At 48.4% G+C, this 18979-nt stretch overlaps 1 protein-coding gene across 1 annotated transcript; it reads right to left on the reverse strand.

Annotated features, from left to right (window-relative positions):
- Positions 1–3071: 3071 nt before the first annotated feature.
- Positions 3072–17844, reverse strand: PES1 (pescadillo ribosomal biogenesis factor 1). Its single transcript, XM_081966563.1, has 15 exons — positions 17728–17844; positions 15962–16041; positions 14770–14923; positions 13617–13726; positions 12248–12419; positions 11231–11320; positions 9878–9994; positions 8794–8871; positions 8127–8216; positions 7453–7583; positions 7058–7183; positions 6110–6294; positions 5277–5425; positions 4618–4785; positions 3072–3795 (listed from the first exon to the last, which is right to left on the reverse strand). The coding sequence occupies exons 1-15, from the start codon at positions 17749–17751 to the stop codon at positions 3709–3711; spliced, it is 1761 nt and encodes a 586-aa protein (XP_081822689.1). The 5' UTR covers positions 17752–17844; the 3' UTR covers positions 3072–3708.
- Between the last annotated feature and the right edge of the window lie 1135 nt (positions 17845–18979).

Here is an 18979-nt window from a genome sequence, read left to right on the forward strand (position 1 = left end):
TAAAAAGGGACTTGCCTGAAATGTTGTAGGGTCTCCTGCTTGAGTTTATTTATTCATTTATTTGCCAAGCATGTATGAGCTAACAGATATAAGTGTAAACATGATTATGAATACAACCTTGGAAAAGTTTAAGACACATGGAGAACCAGCACAGGGGAATTCTGGGAGTTGAAGTCCACATGTCTTAAACATAAACCAAGGTTGAGAAACGTTGCCCTAAATATATTTATAGGGCAGGTTTTTAAAACAAGAAGGAGATGCTTAGCTGATGACCTGAATGTGTTTTGATAGTTTCGATTTGTTTTCTGATGACGCTTTTATTATTTTAATGTGTTGGAAAAAGCCATCCATACACAACAACCCAACTGGCCAACTGTTTTTTAAAACCATCACACACACACACACACACACACACACACACACTGGTTAGCTCGCATCAGCTATGTTAACACCGCGCACTAAACCTGATGTCATCAATCATAGTTTGTCAAGGGAACCAAAACTAGTGGGGTTCACACTAAGCCACAAGCCACGGTTTGCAACAACAAACCATATTATACAGGGTACGGAAGTCCTATGAAATGGTATCATTTCATATGTCAACTACCTCAAATAGATAAAACGGGTTTATAGGACTACAAGAATCTTATTTTGCGGGACATTGAAAAAGCAAAGATGGCAGCCGGGACCCGTTGAATCCTACCGCTTGCGGCCGCCATTTTGACTTTTTTGACCCACCACGCCTTCTTGGCTTCAGGGGGAGTACCTTCCCCCTCATTTTGATAAAGGTATACATAGTAACTGCCTTTCATCGAAGAGCTTAGGGAAGCAGCCTTGTCCTGAGCTAGTCGCCATGGCTGCCATTTTGATAGAAACCGGATTTCTTTCATCCAAAGGCCCAGCCAAGGATCAACTGCTCTCTTCCCATGCTTCACTAAGCCACTGTTGGGCCCAGATCGATCCCATAAGCCACGAGGGGTTGGGTTCACACATGACACCACATGCTTGATTGAAAAAAAAAAAAAAAGCCTCGGCCATCATTGCAAACCACGGTTTGAGGAGCCCGCCAGGTGGAGATGACCGGTAAACCACCATTGAAGCGGGTTGCGGCTTAACGCCACGGGAGACCATCGCGCAGCTGGGCCCAGCCTCATGGCGGCCTAGCTGGGATGGCGAAACGTGGTCTGTTGGAAAGTCCTGTGATAAACAACCCCATGGTGGCCCAGCCAGGATGGTAAACCATGGTTTGTTGAAAGGCCTGTGATAAATGACCCCATGGCGACCTAGCTGGGATGGCGAACCGTGTTCTGTTGGAAAGGCCTGTGATAAACAACCTCATGGCAGCCTAGTCAGGATGGTAAACCATGGTTTGTTGAAAGGCCTGTGATAAACGACCCCATGGCGGCCTAGTCAGGATGGTAAACCATGGTTTGTTGAAAGGCCTGTGATAAACGACCCCATGGCGGCCTAGTCAGGATGGCGAACCATGGTCTGCTGGAAGGGCCTGAGGCAAAGAAACCAGAAAGAAAGCCAAAATCCAGCCACCTCAGCCTGTCCTCCATTGACCTGCTGCTCTGGGTCCAGCAGAGTCCGGAACCCTGGCTGGGCAGTTTGACCTTTGGCCCTGAATGACCACCACCAAGATGGAGGCCGAGCAACTGCAGCCCCCGAGGGCCTGGCTTGCCTCCAAGGACACCCCTCAAACCAGCCCCTCGGAGGGGGACCCAGGCCTGGCATGGCTGCCTGGCAGGACTGGGGTGGGAAGAAGCAGCCGTTTGCCATGGCTGGGCACACACCCCCATTTGTGCCTGGGGGAGCCATCTCCCCATCTGCCCCGGGGCGCCCCTGCCCATCCACGGGCGATGGGGGGGGGCTCGGGATCAGGATCCCAATGGGGCGGCCCCCTCCCCTGTCTTTTGATGGGCTGGGGCGAAGCCCAAAATGGCATCCCTTTGGTTTCGGCTGGGACTTCATCCTCCGGGGGTTGAGCTGAGCTAACGGGTTTGCTCCCTAAACCATGGCTAAGCAAACCGTGGTTCATTTCCAAACTTTTATTTTTTATTTTTTAATCCCCTTACATACCATTGTAAGTTATTCCTTCACATAATTGTTATTCTTCTTTACACTTGTCGTTCTTATACATTTGTTATTCCATTTAATAGGTTACAATATACAGTTTGGGTTGCTTTGTTTACCATTCCTTCCTCCTTTTGTAACATCACCTTCTTTTCCCTTCCTTTTCTCCCTCCACTTCCTTCCTTCCTCTTTTCCCTTCCTTCTTCCCTTGCCTCTCCCCTACTCCTCTCTTCCTCTTCCCCCTTACCCTCTCTACTTCTCTTTCTATCCCTTCCTCTCCTTTCCTCTCTCCTTCTTTCCTTACCTCTCCCCTACTCCTCTTCCCCCTCCTACCCTTCTCTTTCTATCCCTTTTCTTTGCTTCTTCCCTTGCCTCTCCCCTACTCCTACTCTTCCCCTTTCTACCCTCTCCTTTTCTTTCTCTCCCTTCCACTCTCCTCTTCTTTCCCTTTTCCCCTCCCTCCCTTCTCTACTTCCTTTCTTCCTCCTCTCCTTCCTTCTTCCCTTACCTCTCCCCTACTCCTCTCTTCCCCTTCCTACCCTCTCTCCTTCTCTTTCTCTCCCTTCCACTCTCCTCTCCTTATCTCTTTCCTCCTTCCCTCCTCTTCCTCTTATTCTCTCCTCCGCTCTCCCTTTCTTTTTCTGTTGTTATAGGTGTCTCTTTCAAATCTCACTTTGCTTTCTTGGGATGTTATTTCCGCAAACCCAAATATAATTTAGTATCATTTCTTATTCCCTTATCTTCGCTAATCTATCATAATTATGCTTCCCCCCCCCCTCTATATATCACTCTTGAATATATACTTGTATATTTAATATTTTCTTTTCTGTTTTCCCCCTCTCCCCCCCCCTTTTATTTTTCATTTAATAGTGCATCTTCTGGGTTCTGTATCTTCTTACTTTCTTTTCTAGCTTCCTTTCTCTAGCCAATCATAAAATCTTCCCCGTGTCATACCGAGAAGAAAAAAAAGAAGGCTGCAGACCGATAGCTGAAAGTCCATTTCAAAAGTTCCGTTTTAATAACTCCTCCTTCACCGTGCTGTAATTTACAACTTGCAAAATCACAAAGATAACCACAACGGCTGCAAAACAAGCAAGTCTTGCTGGCTAGAAGTCACCCTCCAACGGAGGTACACAGCTAAAGCGATCCTAATCCCAGATTTTATTATTTACACCTGCAGCAAGATTGCCTTGGATGACTCTTAAAATAAGGTGTCCTTATTTAAAATAAGGTGGCAAGGACTTAAAAAATGTTTCGATTCGGTGCCAAAATGAAAAGGGGGAGAAGAGAAAAATAACCCGCTGCTTAGAAATCAAACCAATTTTCTGATTCCAGACAGGAACCTTGTTTGTGTGCTATTTTGTGTGTCCTCGGCAAAGGAGACTATTTCTCTCCTCAAGGCTATTACAGTGAGTGTGATAAAGAGAAAAAAGTGAATGGAAAGAAGATTTTACGTGTCTTTTCAATATCACGGCTTTTCTCGGATGAGTTCTGCTTATGAAGAGAGGATTCAGGCAAAGCTCTGAATTCCAATATTGTCCATCTCCACGTGAAAGAACTGGCTTTAGGCCCCAGGGTCCGTTTCCCAGGGCTGCATTAATGAAATGATAGCCCAAAGCGAGACAGGCTCGTCTATTCCCGACGTGCCTTCTTGCTTTTCTTCTTGTCTGATTTTACAGCCGCATCGTGAGCTTTTCGTTTCTCCGCCAATTTGTTTGCCTGAAGAAGAAAAAGAAAGGGGGGGAAAAAAATGCTATGTCCAATTCTCACAAGAGGAGTTCCCGGAAGATGGGACTCCAGCACGAGTCCGAAAAGCTCAGAAGACTAAGCCTCTGCCTCAACGTTCTGACCGAGGCTTCCCAAGAGCAGGAAGCCAACTCCTGGTCCTGACAAATACCCTTTTTATGCATTGACTGTGAATTCTGCTCATTCTCATCCAGCAAAGTCTTTCGAGGGAGGATTTACGGTCACAGACCTTATCTGGCTTGGAGAGCTGCCAGATGGATCTCTGCAAAACTAGGCCAGGAGTCTCAGAGAGTCACGAACCAATTAAGCGAACTAATTGTCTCCTGCAAACTCCACTCCCCTTTTGCTCCTCTTTTATTCCCTATGGGAGGGGCCATTCATCATCCACCTGTGGCCTTACTCCCAAGTCAACCCCTGTTCTTTAGCTGTTCCTTTCATTCTGTTCACGCACACACTGGGAACAGGCTCCAGCTTTTCTTCTCCCCCACTGATCTCCGACTGAAGGCAGCTGATAACTGTCGGATGGCCCTGGCCCCCTCTCTGCCTCCGCCACAGAGCCCTCCTCAGAGCCTTCCCCAGACTCCAGGACTGGCCCAGGTTCCTCCCCAACCCTCCTCGCTGCCTGACTCTGCTGCCAGCTCCGCTGGCCGGCCACAACATCCAAATGACCGGCCCAGATCGCACCCTTCAACATTATCCTGGGACACGTAGAGAATTCATTCCTAATTCCCGCGGTTCTTCAAGAACTTCAGGAGGGAAACCGAGCAGAGCAAAAAAAGAAGAAGAAGAAGATACCTCTCTAATTTTGCGCTTCTTCCCAAACATTATTTTTTGGTAGAGGTATTTTTCCCGTTTCTTCATCATCATGATGGCCAAACGCTTTTCCTCACTCTGCTGTTCTTGCATCAGCCGCTCCTTATCCTCCTTTACAACCTGTCCAGGTGTCACCTTCACTGGGAGACTCTGAGAGAAGAGGAAATGGTGCAGTCAAAAAATAGTTTCAGTTAAACCGGAGAACAAAACGTTCCGGGAAAATTCCTAAGTCAATGCTAGGCGGCTTGCTTTCGATATTAAATCCTCATCTCCTTTTAACGACCCCATAATCCCTTGCGGGGTGGAGTCTGGGCAACTGAATGAAGATGAGAGGGTTTACTGGCCGGATGATCTCCCTGTCGCCAGTGCAGAGTTTTATTCATTATTGCCCAGAGAGAGAAATATCTGCCTCTACCTAGGATCGATCCCACAGCCTCCTGCTCTCTTTGCTGGGTCACTCTGGGATTGACGTCAGTTCAAAAAGAGTTGCAAATCACAGATAGTCCTCGAATTACAGCAGTTCATTTAGTGACAGTTCAAAGTTACGACGGCACCGAAACCTTGCAAGCCTTTTTACTAGGACTGGATTCAATCCACGTCCTACCACTTTCTGACTTCATAATAAGCATCTTTTAGGATACCTTGTTCTGAGATCGCTGTGCTTCCATCTTGCGTAGTTTCCCTTCATCTTCCTTGTCAGAATCCTCCTCCTCCTCGTCCTCCGAGCCTTCAGTTGCACCTTCATCTTCCCCACCACTCTCCTCTTCCTCTTCCGACTCGCTATCTTTGGCTAATGAAAAGTTCCAAACCATGTTAGTTGCTGTTCTGACCCAGGCTTTCCAAGAGAATGAAGCCAACTCCTGGTCCCGACAAAAAACCCCTTTATTCATTTACTGTGAATTCTGCTCATTCCCATCCAGCAAAGTCTTTCAAGGGAGGATTTACAATCACAGACCTTATCTGGGTTGGAAAGCTGCCAGGCCGAGATCTGCAAAACTTGGCGAGGAGCCTCGGAGAGTCATGAACCAATGAAGCAAACTAATGGTCTCCTGCAAACTCCACTCCCCTGTCGCTCCTCTTTTATTTTCTCTGGGAGGGGCCATTCACTGTCCACCTGTGGCCTTACTCCCAAGTCGACCCCTGTTCTTTAGCTGTTCCCTTCTCCTGGCAACTCTGCGCATGCGCACACCGGGAACAGGCTCCAGCTGTTCTTCTGCCCCACTGATGTCTGACTCTGAAGGCAGCTGATAACTGTCGGATGTCCCTGGCCCCCTTTCTGCCTCCGACACAGAGCCCTCGTCCGAGCCTTCCCCAGACTCCAAGACTGGCCCAGGTTCCTCCCCAACCCTCCTCACTGTCCAAATCTGCTGCCAGCTGCACTGGCGGGCCACAACGGTTGCTGAGAAACCCCAAATTCTCAGCCCCTCCCACTGAATATAACACGCTCGCCAGAAGCCCAGGACCAGCTGGATACCTGGTTTTTCACCCTTTTGCAAGGCCAAAAGTTTCAGCTTCTCTGGGGGCATATAGTCCCCTTCTTTCTCGGAGACAAACGGGGAGAGATGAGGAGGCAGCATTACGCCGGGGAAGTAATCGGCCACTGGAAGGCGCATCTTGGCGTTGACCGAGTCGAAAACCCACTGAGGCTGGAGGTAATATCTGGGAAGAGAGGAAAGCTAACTTTGAAATGGGAATATTAGAATGTCAGTTGTACATTGTGGCCTTACCAGTGGTGGCGCAGTGGTTAGAGTGCGGTACTGCAGGCTACTTCTGCCGGCTGCCTGCAATTTGGCAGTTCGAATCTCACCAGGCTCAAGGTTGTTGACTCAGCCTTCCCTCCTTCCGAGGTGGGTAAAATAAGGACCCAGATTGTTGGGGGCAAGGGGCCGACTCTGTAAACCGCTTAGAGGTGGCTGTGAAGCCCTGCAAAGCGGTATATAAGTCTAAGTGCTATTGCTTACGAGCACAACTGAACCCAAAATGTCTGCGGTTGAGACCGCTGTGAAGTGAGTTTTTGCCCCACTTAACCACCTTTCTGGCCACAGATATTAAGTGAAACACTGCGGTTGTTAAGTTAGTTACACGGTCGTTCAGTGGATCTGGCTTTTCCCCCCTCCCCCCCCCGGTGAAGGTACACTGCAACCGTCAGAAATATGAGTCAGTTGCCAAGCGGGTGTGTGTTGCAATGGTCGTACGTAGGAAAAAAGAGTCATGTGTCACTGTTTTCAGTGCCACTCTTCACTTCAAATGGTCCCTAAATGAACTCTTGTAAGCCGAGGACTATTTTACAAGCTCCATTCATGAGCCAAGATCGGACGCAGACGAACAAGATGGGAGTTAAAATTCGCTTTTGTGACATTCACAGCGCGGCCCCTTAAAATTTGATATCCGTTTTTGGGGACTACCAAAGGGAAGTTCTCACCTTCCAACCACTTGCTTCTCTGCGTTTGGACGGTCCACAATCTGGTGGGTGATGCTTGGATCGGCAACATCGTAGGTGGCGCCGATACAGACAGACTTGTCCCACGACACTTTGCCCCCAAAGCACCTGGGGAAGGAGAGGTGGGGCTCAGCCAGAGCTAGGGACAGGTGTTGCCTTCAAATGCACTGCCTCCCCCGGAGTAAGATTACATCCATTATCAGGCACGTTGACCCTTCCTGGTGTCCTAGTGGGAGATGCTTACAGGAAGCTCCCCTTCAACCATGACCCAAACGCAGCCCACCACTCAAAGGGCTGTAGAGCAACACAACGTTGGTCCCACCCTTGTCCGAGTTCCGGAAGAGAGCCGGTGAGACGAAGGCGAAGACTTAACCCACCTGATGACAAAAGCTAAGGGTTCGCGCGGCACCTCCCGGTTGAGGAAGAACTGCAGCCCTTCAAAGAGCTTCTTCTGTTTCTCCAGGTCCTCTTCTTCCTTCTTCCTGGTCTCCTCTTGTTCGGCAGTTTCCTAGGTGGAGAGAGAGAGAAAGAGAGAGAGAGAAAAAGCTCTATCGACTCCCTTCTCCGTGTTGCAAAAGGTTATAGGCACCCAAATGAATGAAGTGATAAAATCTCGGGCCTTTTTGTGTATTTAACTCGATGCGATGGAACGTCGCCTGGATTCCCAGGAGGGAGGGGCTTGCAATCCCGAGGAGCCGGAAGGCAACCCAATTCGGAGAGTTTGTGTGAGAGATAGAGGGTGAAGACAGCCTCTTCCTAACAGTTGCCAGAGCATGCTTCGTGCGTGTAACGGTCTGTTTCAGTTCTGTCTATAGAGTTAGAACACTGAAGAATTTATTTATAAGTCTAAATGCTATTTTCCTTCCTTCCTGTTAGAATACAGCATTGCAGGCTAATTCTGCCGATTGCCAGCAGTTCGATCCTTGCCGGCTCAAGGCTGACTCAGCCTTCCCTCCTTCCAAGGTGGGTAAAATGAGGACCCAGATTGTGTTGGAGGGCAAGAGGCTGACTCTGTAAACCGCTCAAGAGATCCGGTGGTGGCGTCACTCACTCCTTCCACAGGAAACTCATCCACTTCAGCTTCATCCTCTATGTTAGGGGCAACGACTCGAGCCAGGCTGGTGCTGAGAGCTGACAGTTTCTAAGGGAAAAAAAGAAAAGAAAAGAGAACCATGAATTGATGGGAGACGTGATCCAAGCGAACTTAAAGTGAAGCACCCAGTTAATGTTAATTCTCAGAATTAAAGCATTCTGGCTGGGGAATTCTCCCTCCCTCCCTCTTCTACTTGCTTCCTTCCTCCTCTCCTTTCCCTTCCTTCTTCCCTTCCCTTTCCTCTCCCCTACTCCCCTCTTCCTCTTCCTCCCCTCTCCCCTTCTCTCTCTCCCTTCCATCTTCCTCTCCTTCCCTCTATCTTCCTTCCTTCCTCTTCCTCTCCTCTTCCTTTATTTTTGTATTGTGGTGGGTGTCTCTTCCAGCTCTTAATTTTTATTTTCTTGGGGTGGCATTTCCGCAAACCATAAAATAGCTGGGTATCATTTCTTGTTCCCTTTCCTTCTTAGATCTACACTGGTTATGTCCCCCCACCCCCTTTTGTATCTTACTTTTGAATATATACTATTATTTTCTTTTCTATTTCCCCCCAGTCCCTGCAATATGTCTTAAGGAAGGGATGTGGAGGAAAATTTGGAAGGACAGGATCGGGCATCCGCGTTCTCACCTCCAAAGTGCTCTCAGAATCCAAGGCGTAAGTTTCTCCATCCTCTGGCTGGCTCTCTACTGAAGAATGGCCTTCGATCTAAAAAAAAAAAACACATCCCGGAGACGGGGAGGTCAACCCTCTGAGGTTGTCCAGGCAGGCCACCCAAACCATTGAGTTCTAAACCCTACCGTTATTTTAAGGTTACAGTCCCAGAAACTTGCAAATACGTTTTGGAATATTTCTTTTTAAAAAAAGAAAGTGTTGGGTCTGGCTTAATATTTTAAAAAAGGAAGCTGGAATCAGTTACAGGAAGACCCTGATTTACAACAGTCTGTTTAGTGACTGTTTCAAGTTATAACCGCACTGGAAAAAGTGACCAACAGAACAGAATTGTTGTGGCCCGCCAGTGGAGCTGGCAGCAGATTCGGAGAGTGGGGAGAGTTGGGGAGGAACCTGGGCCAGTCCTGGAGTCTGGGGAAGGCTCTGAGGAGGGCTCTGTGTCGGAGGCAGAGAGGGGGCCAGGGCCGTCTGACAGTTATCAGCTGCCTTCGGAGTCGGACATCAGTGGGGCAGAAGAACAGCTGGAGCCTGTTCCCAGTGTGCGCATGCACAGAGTTGCCAGACGAAGGGAAGAGCTAAGGAACAGGGGTCGACTTGGGAGTAAGGCCACAGGTGGACAGTGAATGGCCCCTCCCAGAGGGAATAAAAGAGGAGCGAAAGGGGAGTAGAGTTTGCAGGAGACCATTAGTTCCCTTCATTGGTTCGTGACTCTCTGAGACTCCTTGTCAAGTTCTGCAGATATGGGCCTGGCAGCTCTCCAAGCCAGATAAGGTCTGTGACTGTAAATCCTCCCTTGAAAGACTTTGCTCAATGTGAATGAGCAGAATTCACAGTCAATTAATAAAAGGGGTTTTTGTCGGGACAAGGAATCAGGCTCTCAGGAAGTCTCGGTCAGAACAAGAATAGCATCCATAGTGTTTTGCCAACGGCTTTGCCTATTTTTTTCAACGGTCATCTCTGTGTCTCCCTCTCTTTCTATCTGGGGACATTGCCTGCTAAGAAGATAAACTGGGCTTCTCAGTAGCTTCTCTGTTTGACTCACCTTTGGGGGATAGTGCAAGTTGAGCGTCTGGTAGAGACGAAAATTGACAAAGCCGAGGAGGGTGGTGTAGAATTCGGTGAAAGTAGCCATGACCCTATAATCCACATCTGTCGGGTGCTGGAAGAAAGTCAGCCAGTCAATCAATCAATCAATCAATGTGCAGAGACGTAAAAAATAACTAACTCCCAGTTCTATTTTCTTTTTGTAAACAGGAATGTATTTGTTTTAAAGAAAGTGTTGGCTTAAATTTTAAAAAGGAAGTTGAAATAAGTACAGGGAGACCGTGATAGGAGGGACCATGATTTCGCGGGCTGCTTGCATTCCCGCGGATGGGACTTCTCTTCTTTGCGCGGACCGGTTTCTGGCATGCTGTGGTTCAGTTCCGGTCCATGGATTCCTGTTCTAAGCTATCCTTCCCACATCAGGTTGGAAGTTTTAATAGCTTTCTCAAAAGTTCACCAGGTACAACTGCCAGCCCCCCTGCACACCTGGGTTAATCTTTCGGGACACGGGTATGAATATGCATGTCTACGGTTAACACAAAATGCGGGATCAACCTTCAAGGCAGTCTGTAAATCAGGCCTAAAGCGGTCTGCTTTCTGGGTCATCTGTCCATTTGCATAACCTCCCATAAGCTTAGATTAAAGATTCAGCTTTTCTTACGAAGTCCCGAATCTGATTTTTTCCAGTAAGGAAGTTTCTCCTTGCTCTAACTCTCTCTCTCTCTCTCTCTCTGGGACTGAAATTGGAATGTTGGTGGTTAAGTCATTGCAGGCGTTAAGTCAAGGCACCAGGAGACTGGACTTCATTTTATGACCGTTTTTAACAACAGTTGTTAATCACGGTCATCACGGTCATTAAGTGTACTACACAGTTGTAAGTGTGAACCCACTTCATTCAATGGACTTTTTTTTTTTTGCTAGAGAATGCAATCATTGCAACCGGTTGTAAATGTGAGATGAGTTGCCAGCACCCAAAATACAATCAGATCGTTTAGGGTGGGGTGGCAGTTGAAGCTTCAAGGATCATATTGTAAGTCACTCTTTTGGAATCTGTTTTAACTTTGAATGTTTATTAATTGGTCGTCGCAAGTCAACCTGCATAAAATAATTTTACGCTTGCAATACTTCAAATATTCCTCATCTTAAAAGTCAGGTGTGATGGAGGGGAGCCAAAACTGTTTCTAGAACCAAACAGCAGATTCTGCGCATCAAATCTGTCCAATGTCTGCCTGCACTCAGCCCTCCACCTGGAATGGTTCAAGCTGCATTTATTCCTTAAGGACAGGGGGATCGCGAGCGAAGAGAAACTTTAACATGGTCCAACGGTGTTAAACAACCACCCCATACTCACGTTGTGGGAAAAGGCGTAGGGCGCTATCCAGGTCACAAGCTGGCCCAGCACCTCAGCCTGGTAATAGATGCCCTTAATGGAGAGAAAGACCTGTGGAAAAGCAGAGGAAAAACAAGACTCTAAAACTGCAGGCAGGAAAGAAAGGACAAGCACAGGGTTGGTAAATCTTCTGGGCTCAGCGGGTCAACAATTCAGAAAATGCCTAACTCTGCGGGGCGTGTGAACAAAACAGGAACTTCTTGGCATAGTCACTTATTATTATTTTTTTTAAAAAAATACAATCCAATCGTGTGTGTGACACCCACACACAACCCAGGATCGGCCACATGCCACTTTCCTTCAGGCAGTGTTCTCTTTTCAGTTGACCAGCTCTGCGGCGCGTCCCGGGCCTTCTCCGCGGCCCAAGAGGCCTTCGTTCTTGGAAATAGCTTCAGGGAGTCCGCGGCCTCCGAACACCTCACAAATATATGGCTTTTAAATGCTCCAGAGGCCACGCAGCAGCCTGGCCCTCTCGTGTGACTTTTGGAAGCTGCCCAAGACCGCACCCCTATTCATGCATGGCCTCCAGAGTCTCCAAAAGCAGCACGAAGTCATGAGCTTTGGAGAAGAGTTGTTGGTGAACACTGACGTGTTCCTCAAAACATTATGGCGTGTCAACTTAAAAATGTGTGTAATAGGTACACTGTCTGGGGACTAACAGCTCTGTTGATTTATTCTCTTGGCATGTATTCATCATCATCATTTAACCACCCCCATAATCCCTTGCGGGGTGGAGTCTGGGCAACTGAATGGTATTTACTGGCCAGATGCCCTTCCCTGTCGCCAGTACGGAGTTTTGTTCGGCAGATAAATTCTCATCGTGCCGAGAGAGAGAAATATCTACCTCTGCCTAGGATCAAACTCACAGCCTCCTGATTGTGAGGCAAGAGCGCCACCTCTAAGCCACCGCATCACTCTTATTCTCTTGCCATTAATTGATCCGAGGGAAATCGATCGGCATTGGCGTCTCCAGCTCACCTTGCGAAGACCGCGCGAGGCGACGACGTAGTTAAGAAACTCCACCGTCAGCCGACGACACAGCTGGATGGTTTGGACGTGACACTTGCCGGTGCGTGGGAAGGTGGAAAAGAGGACACACATGGACAGCGCATCGTCCAAATCTCGCAGGGCGTCCACGAAGGTTGGGTATCTGCAGCCATTGAGAGATGACAAGTTCAAGCACCACCGTCTGCCTCTCCTGACACTTATGGGAGAGAGGTTGCACGTATCATTGTGGCTTCCTGCTATTAGGGCTTAATCTGCCAACAGGAATTGCCCCAGATCTGTCGTGCAACCTTGCTTAACCAGGTTTCGCTGAACAAACCGTAATCGTCTGGATAACCACTCAAGTTCGAAGCAAAACTTTATACGTAATTGCGACAATAGAATTTGCAGTCAATCATTTGAAAACTCCTCACTTTGGTTCTGACCGAGGCTTCCCCAAAAAGCACAAAGAGATTCCTGGCCCTACAAAACCCCTTTTATTAAACAAATGTGAATTCCTCCCATTCACATTCAGCCAAATGGTCTTTCAAAGGAATATTTATGACCACAGACCTTATATAGCTTGGAAAGCTGCCATGTCCATATTTTCCCAAATGAGGTGCTGTGCAAGGAAAGACTTGGCACAGAGTCTCTGAGATTCACGGACAGATCTTCACACTCCTCAAACAAACTAACGAACAAATTGTTTCCTGCAAGCTCCACTCCCCTTTCGCTCCTCTTTTATTTTGTTGCTGGTTCTGTTCTGACCGAGGCTTCGAAAGAGCATGAAACAAACTCCTGGTCCCCCTTTTATTAATTTGCTGTGAATTCTGCTCATTCACCTCCAGCAAAGTTTTTCCAGGGAGGATTTACAGTCACAGACCTTATCTGGCTTGGAGAGCTGCCAGGCCGAGATCTGCACAACTTGGCAAGGAATCTCCAAGGAGAGTCACGAACTGTCTCCTGCAAACTCCACTCCCCTGTTGCTCCTCTTTTCTTTCCTCTGAAAGGGGCCATTCACCGTCCCCCTGCAGCCTTACTCCCAACTCGACCCCTGTTCTTTAGCTGTTCCCTTCGCCTGGCAACTCTGCGCATGCGCTCACTGGGAACAGGCTCCAGCTGTTCTTCTGCCCCACTGATGTCTGACTCCGAAGGCAGCTGATAACTGTCAGACGGCTCTGGCCCCTTTTCTGCCTCTGACACAGAGCCCTCATCAGAGCCTTCCCCAGACTCCAGGGCTGGCCCATCTTCCTCCCCAACCCTCCTCACTGTCCGAATCTGCTGCCAGCTCTGCTGGCTGGCCACAATTTTCCCCTCCCAAAGCCATGAGAGATTCCTGATCTCGAGGGCCTTCAACTATTACCTCTCTTTGATGATGTGGTCCAATTTATAAGCCGGCTTGTTGTCCTTCAGGCGCTGCACCGTGGTCCATTCGCTCTTCCCGTAGGCTTTACGCAATTTGCGAACAAACACCTTGGGGAGGGAAACATTTTACAGCCCCACACTTCCCAATGTTCAGACCACAATTCTAAGGGTTTGGCTTTCCTTCCTCTTCTTCAACAGGGATACCCTGAGATTTTGGCTTGTTTTTTCTGTTATACCAGGGGTGTCAAACCCGTGGCCGTGGGCCGGATGTGTCACGGGTTGGCCATGCCAACCCCCATTTTAGCAAAAGGGGTGGGGGAAGCAATGACACGTCATGTGACGACGTGAGTTTGGTAGATCTGTTTATACAAAGCATATTTTTTAAAACATATTTTTTCATTTCTCTTAAGGCAAAGGTTCTCCTCGCACATCTGTGCTAGTCGTTCCCGACTCTAGGGGGCGGTGCTCATCTCCGTTTCAAAGCCAAAGAGCCAGCGCTGTCCGAAGACGTCTCCGTGGTCATGTGGCCGGCATGACTCAACGCCGAAGGCGCACGGAACGCTGTTCCCTTCCCACCAAAGGTGGTCCCCGTTTTTCTACTTGCATTTTTTACGTGCTTTCGAACTGCTAGGTTTGCAGAAGCTGGGACAAGTCACGGGAGCTCACTCCGTTACGCGGCACTAGGGATTCGAACTGCTGACCTTCCGATCGGCAAGCTCAGCGTCTTAGCCCCTGAGCCACCGCGTCCCTTTTCTCTTTCTCTTATGAACATATTAATTCAGGCTAGTCTCATTTCTCTTATGGCCGTATTCAAAAGACTCTATTTCACAGACATCAAAGGCTTTAACGTCTCACCCAGAACGCTAGCAGCTTTAATGGTTTTGGGGCTGGATAAAATGATCTTAAATTAACTTTGCCACCGACAACCTGAATTGTAAGTGAAAACTGTGCCGATCAAATCGTTAACACGGGAAGAAAAAGTATTCTGCAACTGGGCATGGGGCAGAATAGCAATTTTATTACCAAGTGCTAATAACCCCCACTCGCTGCCCCCAAGGTGGCTGTTACGCCCAGAGGTTCATCTACAGCTTTTAATCATTTCAAGGATCCCATCCCCCTCCCTCCCTCCCTCCCTCCCACAATCGTGATACCTTATAGTCCCGGAATTTGTTGACAATGGGCTCATGGAGAAGAAACTTTATGTCTTTCAAAAGGTAGAAAGTCCGGGCAGCTGTTGAACCCTTGTTCACCTTCTTCTTGTGTTTGGGTTCGTGGGGATAAATCCCTTTTAGGATGCAGAGGCGCCTGGAAAAAGGAAAACAGGGGAGAAGACGGATTCAGCTTGCTCATTTGCTACCATAAAGTCTCGGCTGCAGAGGTGGCATTCAGCCAGTTCTGACCGGTTCTGGCAAACCGGTAGAAGAAATTTGGAGTAATCTGGAGAACCGGCAAATGCTACCTTTGGCTGGCTCCGCTCTCATCTATTCTCTGCCTCCCAAGTCCCAGCTGGTCAGGAGGAAATGGGGATTTTGCAGTATCCTTCCCCTGGAGTGGGGAGGGAATGGGGATTTTGCAGTATCCTTCCCCTGGAGTGGGGAGGGAACGGGGATTTGCAGTATCCTTCCCCTGGAGTGGGGAGGGAATGGGGATTTTGCAGTATCCTTTCCCTGGAGTGGGGAGGGAACGGGGATTTTGCAGTATCCTTCCCCTGGAGTGGGGAGGGAATGGGGATTTTGCAGTATCCTTTCCCTGGAGTGGGGAGGGAACGGGGATTTTGCAGTATCCTTCTCCTGGAGTGGGGAGGGAATGGGGATTTTGCAGTATCCTTTCCCTGCAGTGGGGTGGGAAAAGAAGGGAGATTTTACATGAGTGGGGAGGGAACGGGGTATCCTTCCCCTGCCATGCCCACCAAGCCACATCAGGGGTTGCCCCAAAGAAGAATCTATTCTCCAAAGCACCCGAGGGTAGGACAAGAAGTGACGGACGGAAACTAACCAAGGAGAGAAGCAACCTAGAACTAAGGAGAAATTTCCTGACTTTTAGAACAATTAAAACATGCCTCCAGAAGTTGTGAATGCCCCAACACTGGAAGTCTTTAAGAAGAGATTGGACAAGCATATACATTTCATAAATAATTAAAACACGCTTTGGCCAAGCATGTTGTGTGAACTCAACCATCCCTTAGCCCAGTATGATCCTTAGGCAAATATTTCTCGGTCTCCAAATTTGCCCGACCTCATCCCATCAGTTTCGACTCCATTCCCACCAAGGCATCCCTGCACCTTCCCTGCTCAACCAGAGCAAGTGATGCCTACGGCAGGCCGCTCGATATCTTTGCCGTACCTGAAATCTGGAAGGCTGAGCTGCAGCTTCTTCCGAGCTTTGTTTCGGGTGATATAGTTGGTGGCTGAACCCCGCTCGTACTTTCGTAGACAGGCAGGGAAAAAAAGAGAGACAGAGTAGTTAATTATCTCTTGCCTGCAAATGACTATCGCCTTACTACCGGAGGCTGGACGGGCAGCCTCCCAGATACGCTGCAGCTCTTTGGTTGGCATGTTTGCCCAACTGGAAAGTGCCAGGCAAAAAGGCCCTCCAAGGATTGATGTAACGATCTATGAGAGAGAGAGAGAGCAAGAAGAGGAGTCAAAGACTAAGGCAAGAGTCCCCAACGTTTTGGACCTCAAGGACCACTAAATTCCTAATTTTAAATCCCGCAGTTCAAAGATGCTGGCTCCGCGGCTACAAAGCGCCCTTGACTATGTGTCCGAATGGTCAAACAATTGGCAACTCCAAATCTCGATTAATAAAGGCTCCATCTTACACATTGGCAACAGAAATCAGAACGGCAAATACAAGCTGGGCGGACATGACCTCGTAGACGGTACCCTCACTCTGTCAAGGACCTAGGAATAGTCATCTCAAACAATCTAAGCCCCAGAGCTCACTGTTACAGCATTGCCAAAAAGGCATTAAGAGCTGTGAACCTCATCTTCTTCTCCGGCAACATCGCATTGCTAACGAGGGAATACAAAACCTTTGCCAGACCAATCCTCGGATACAGCTCGTCTGCCTGGAATCCACACTGTATATCGGACATTAATACGATCAAGCAGGTCCAGAGGTATTTCACGAGAAGAGTCCTCCGCTCCTCTGCTCGCAATAGAATACCCTACACCACCCGGCTTGAAATTTTGGGCTTGGACAACCTGGAACTATGCCGACTAAGTGTGGTTCACAAAATTGTCTGCTACAATGTCCTACCTGTCAACTTCAGCTTCAACATCAATAATACTCGGGCAAACAATCTATACAAACTCAAGGTAAACTGCACCAAACACGATTGCAGAAAATACGGCTTCAGCCACAGAGCGGTCAACGCCTGGAATGCTCTACCTGACTCCCTTGTTATGTCCTCAATAGCTTTAACCTCAAACTGTCAACTGTGGACCTCCCATTGCTAAGAGGTCCGTAAAGGGGGCGTGCATAAGCGCACCACCCTGCCTACCGTCCCCTGTCCTACTGTCCCCATTTATTTGTATTCATTTCCTTCCTTCACGTCCATGTTTATATTTATACTTGCTATCTTGTACATGTTTGACAAACTAATAAATACAAATGCAATTTCCCCACTCAAGGTTAACTGCACCTCACCTCATCCTCCTTGCCTTCAAAGAACATAGAAAAGCAGGAGGGACCTTAGAGGTCATCTAGTTCAACCCCTTGCTCCCCATTTACTTGTACTCATTTCCTTCCTTCACGCCCCTCTTCATACTTATACCTGCTATCTTGTACATGTTTGGCAAACTAAATAAATAAAATAAAATAATAAATAAAATAAATAAATTTAGGGGTAGACTGCTCTTGAGCGAGGAGGCTCGACCCTCGGCTCCATTCTTCCCAGAAGCAGTTGCTCTGCTCGGACGGGACAAGAGACCCACGAAAGCGGCGACTCGCAAGATGCGTGTCGGAGGCGGCGGCTAAGCCCGGAAGTGGCAGTGCCTGCATTCAGACGTTCTTTCAAATACACGTGGACAAAAGAACCTCGGACGCTTTTTCAGGGCGGGCGTTGCAGCCCCCGAGACCACGCGTGGAGGGAGCCCTTGCGGTACCTTCTTTTTCTCCAGGCCGCCCATCGTGACCGACCGGCCGCTTCTCCCCCTCCGCCTTCGGTCCACGTGGTGAAGATGCTTCCGGGGAAAGGGCTAAGCCCCGCCCCTTTTGCTATCAGGAATCCCGCCCTTTCCGCCCTCGGGAGGCCCTACTCTTGCTTCTCGGAGGGTTGTCTACATCAGTGCCTGAACGGGAGTCCCGAAGGGCGGCTCTATAGGCCTCGGGAGCGGACAGTTGCGGACTCCGCGGGGGCGAGAAGATGTGCTTTATCCTCGTGGTTGATCACGCCACGAAACTCTTCCCCCCGAGGCCGCTTTTCCGAGCAGGCACATAATTAGATGGCCGGAGAGGGGTCCTCTGGAGAAAAGAGCCCTCTCTGGGGGAGAAGTGGGGGGAGCATGATGGGGATTGGCTGTCCGGGATAAAGAGGAGGCGCACGAAGCCGAGTTTTTCCGCGTCTCTCTGCTGCCCTCTGGAGGCCCCGGGCTGAGAGCTCCGCTTTGGCTTCTTCTTAAGGGAGCGGACTTGCTTTGCTTTGGCGCAAGGGCAGGATTGGAGCGTGGAAGGTTATCGCTGCAGAAGTTTTCGTGGAGATACCGAAAGAAGGAAGGAGAGGGGGGCAGGGGAAGGGAGGAAAGGAAAAGAAATAGAGAAAGAAAAGAGAGAAAAGAAAAAAGAAAGAAAGAACAAGAAAGAAAGGAAGAGGAAGGAAGGAAGAACCAGAAAGAAAAAAAGAACCAGAAAGAAAGAAAGAAGAAAGAAAGAAAGAAAGAAAGAAAGAAAGAAAGAATCAGAAAGAAAGAATGAATGAACAAACCACAAAGAATGAAAAAGAATTCCAAGTTGTGCCTCAATTAGTTCAGTACTTACCCAGAAAGCCAACAAGCCTTCATCTATCCCTTCCTTCTTATCCGCCAAAGTTCTGATTCAGATCATCCTTAACCACCATTTGTTTTAACCATGCTCTGTCAAATAAGCCACAGTAGTCACAAGTATCACTAAGCCAAAACCATGAATAAACTACGGTCGCCCCTGTGTTGTATGGACACTGTTACTTATCCAATGGGAACCCTTTTCTCTTTGTACTTCATTCTTTTAAGAATGAAAATATTTTCAAAATAGAAACACAAGGTCTGTACTCAAACCTGCTCTGGTTACCTTGGGCTCGCCCGCATTTTTTTCCTAAGCCATCATGCAATACATTTTGCTCTAGTGTACAAACACAAATACTTCGGTTTGGAAACTGTTGTT

The sequence above is a fragment of the Natrix helvetica genome, assembly GCF_964273705.1.
Source record: "Natrix helvetica genome assembly, chromosome: 14".
Classification (NCBI taxonomy): domain Eukaryota; kingdom Metazoa; phylum Chordata; class Lepidosauria; order Squamata; family Natricidae; genus Natrix; species Natrix helvetica.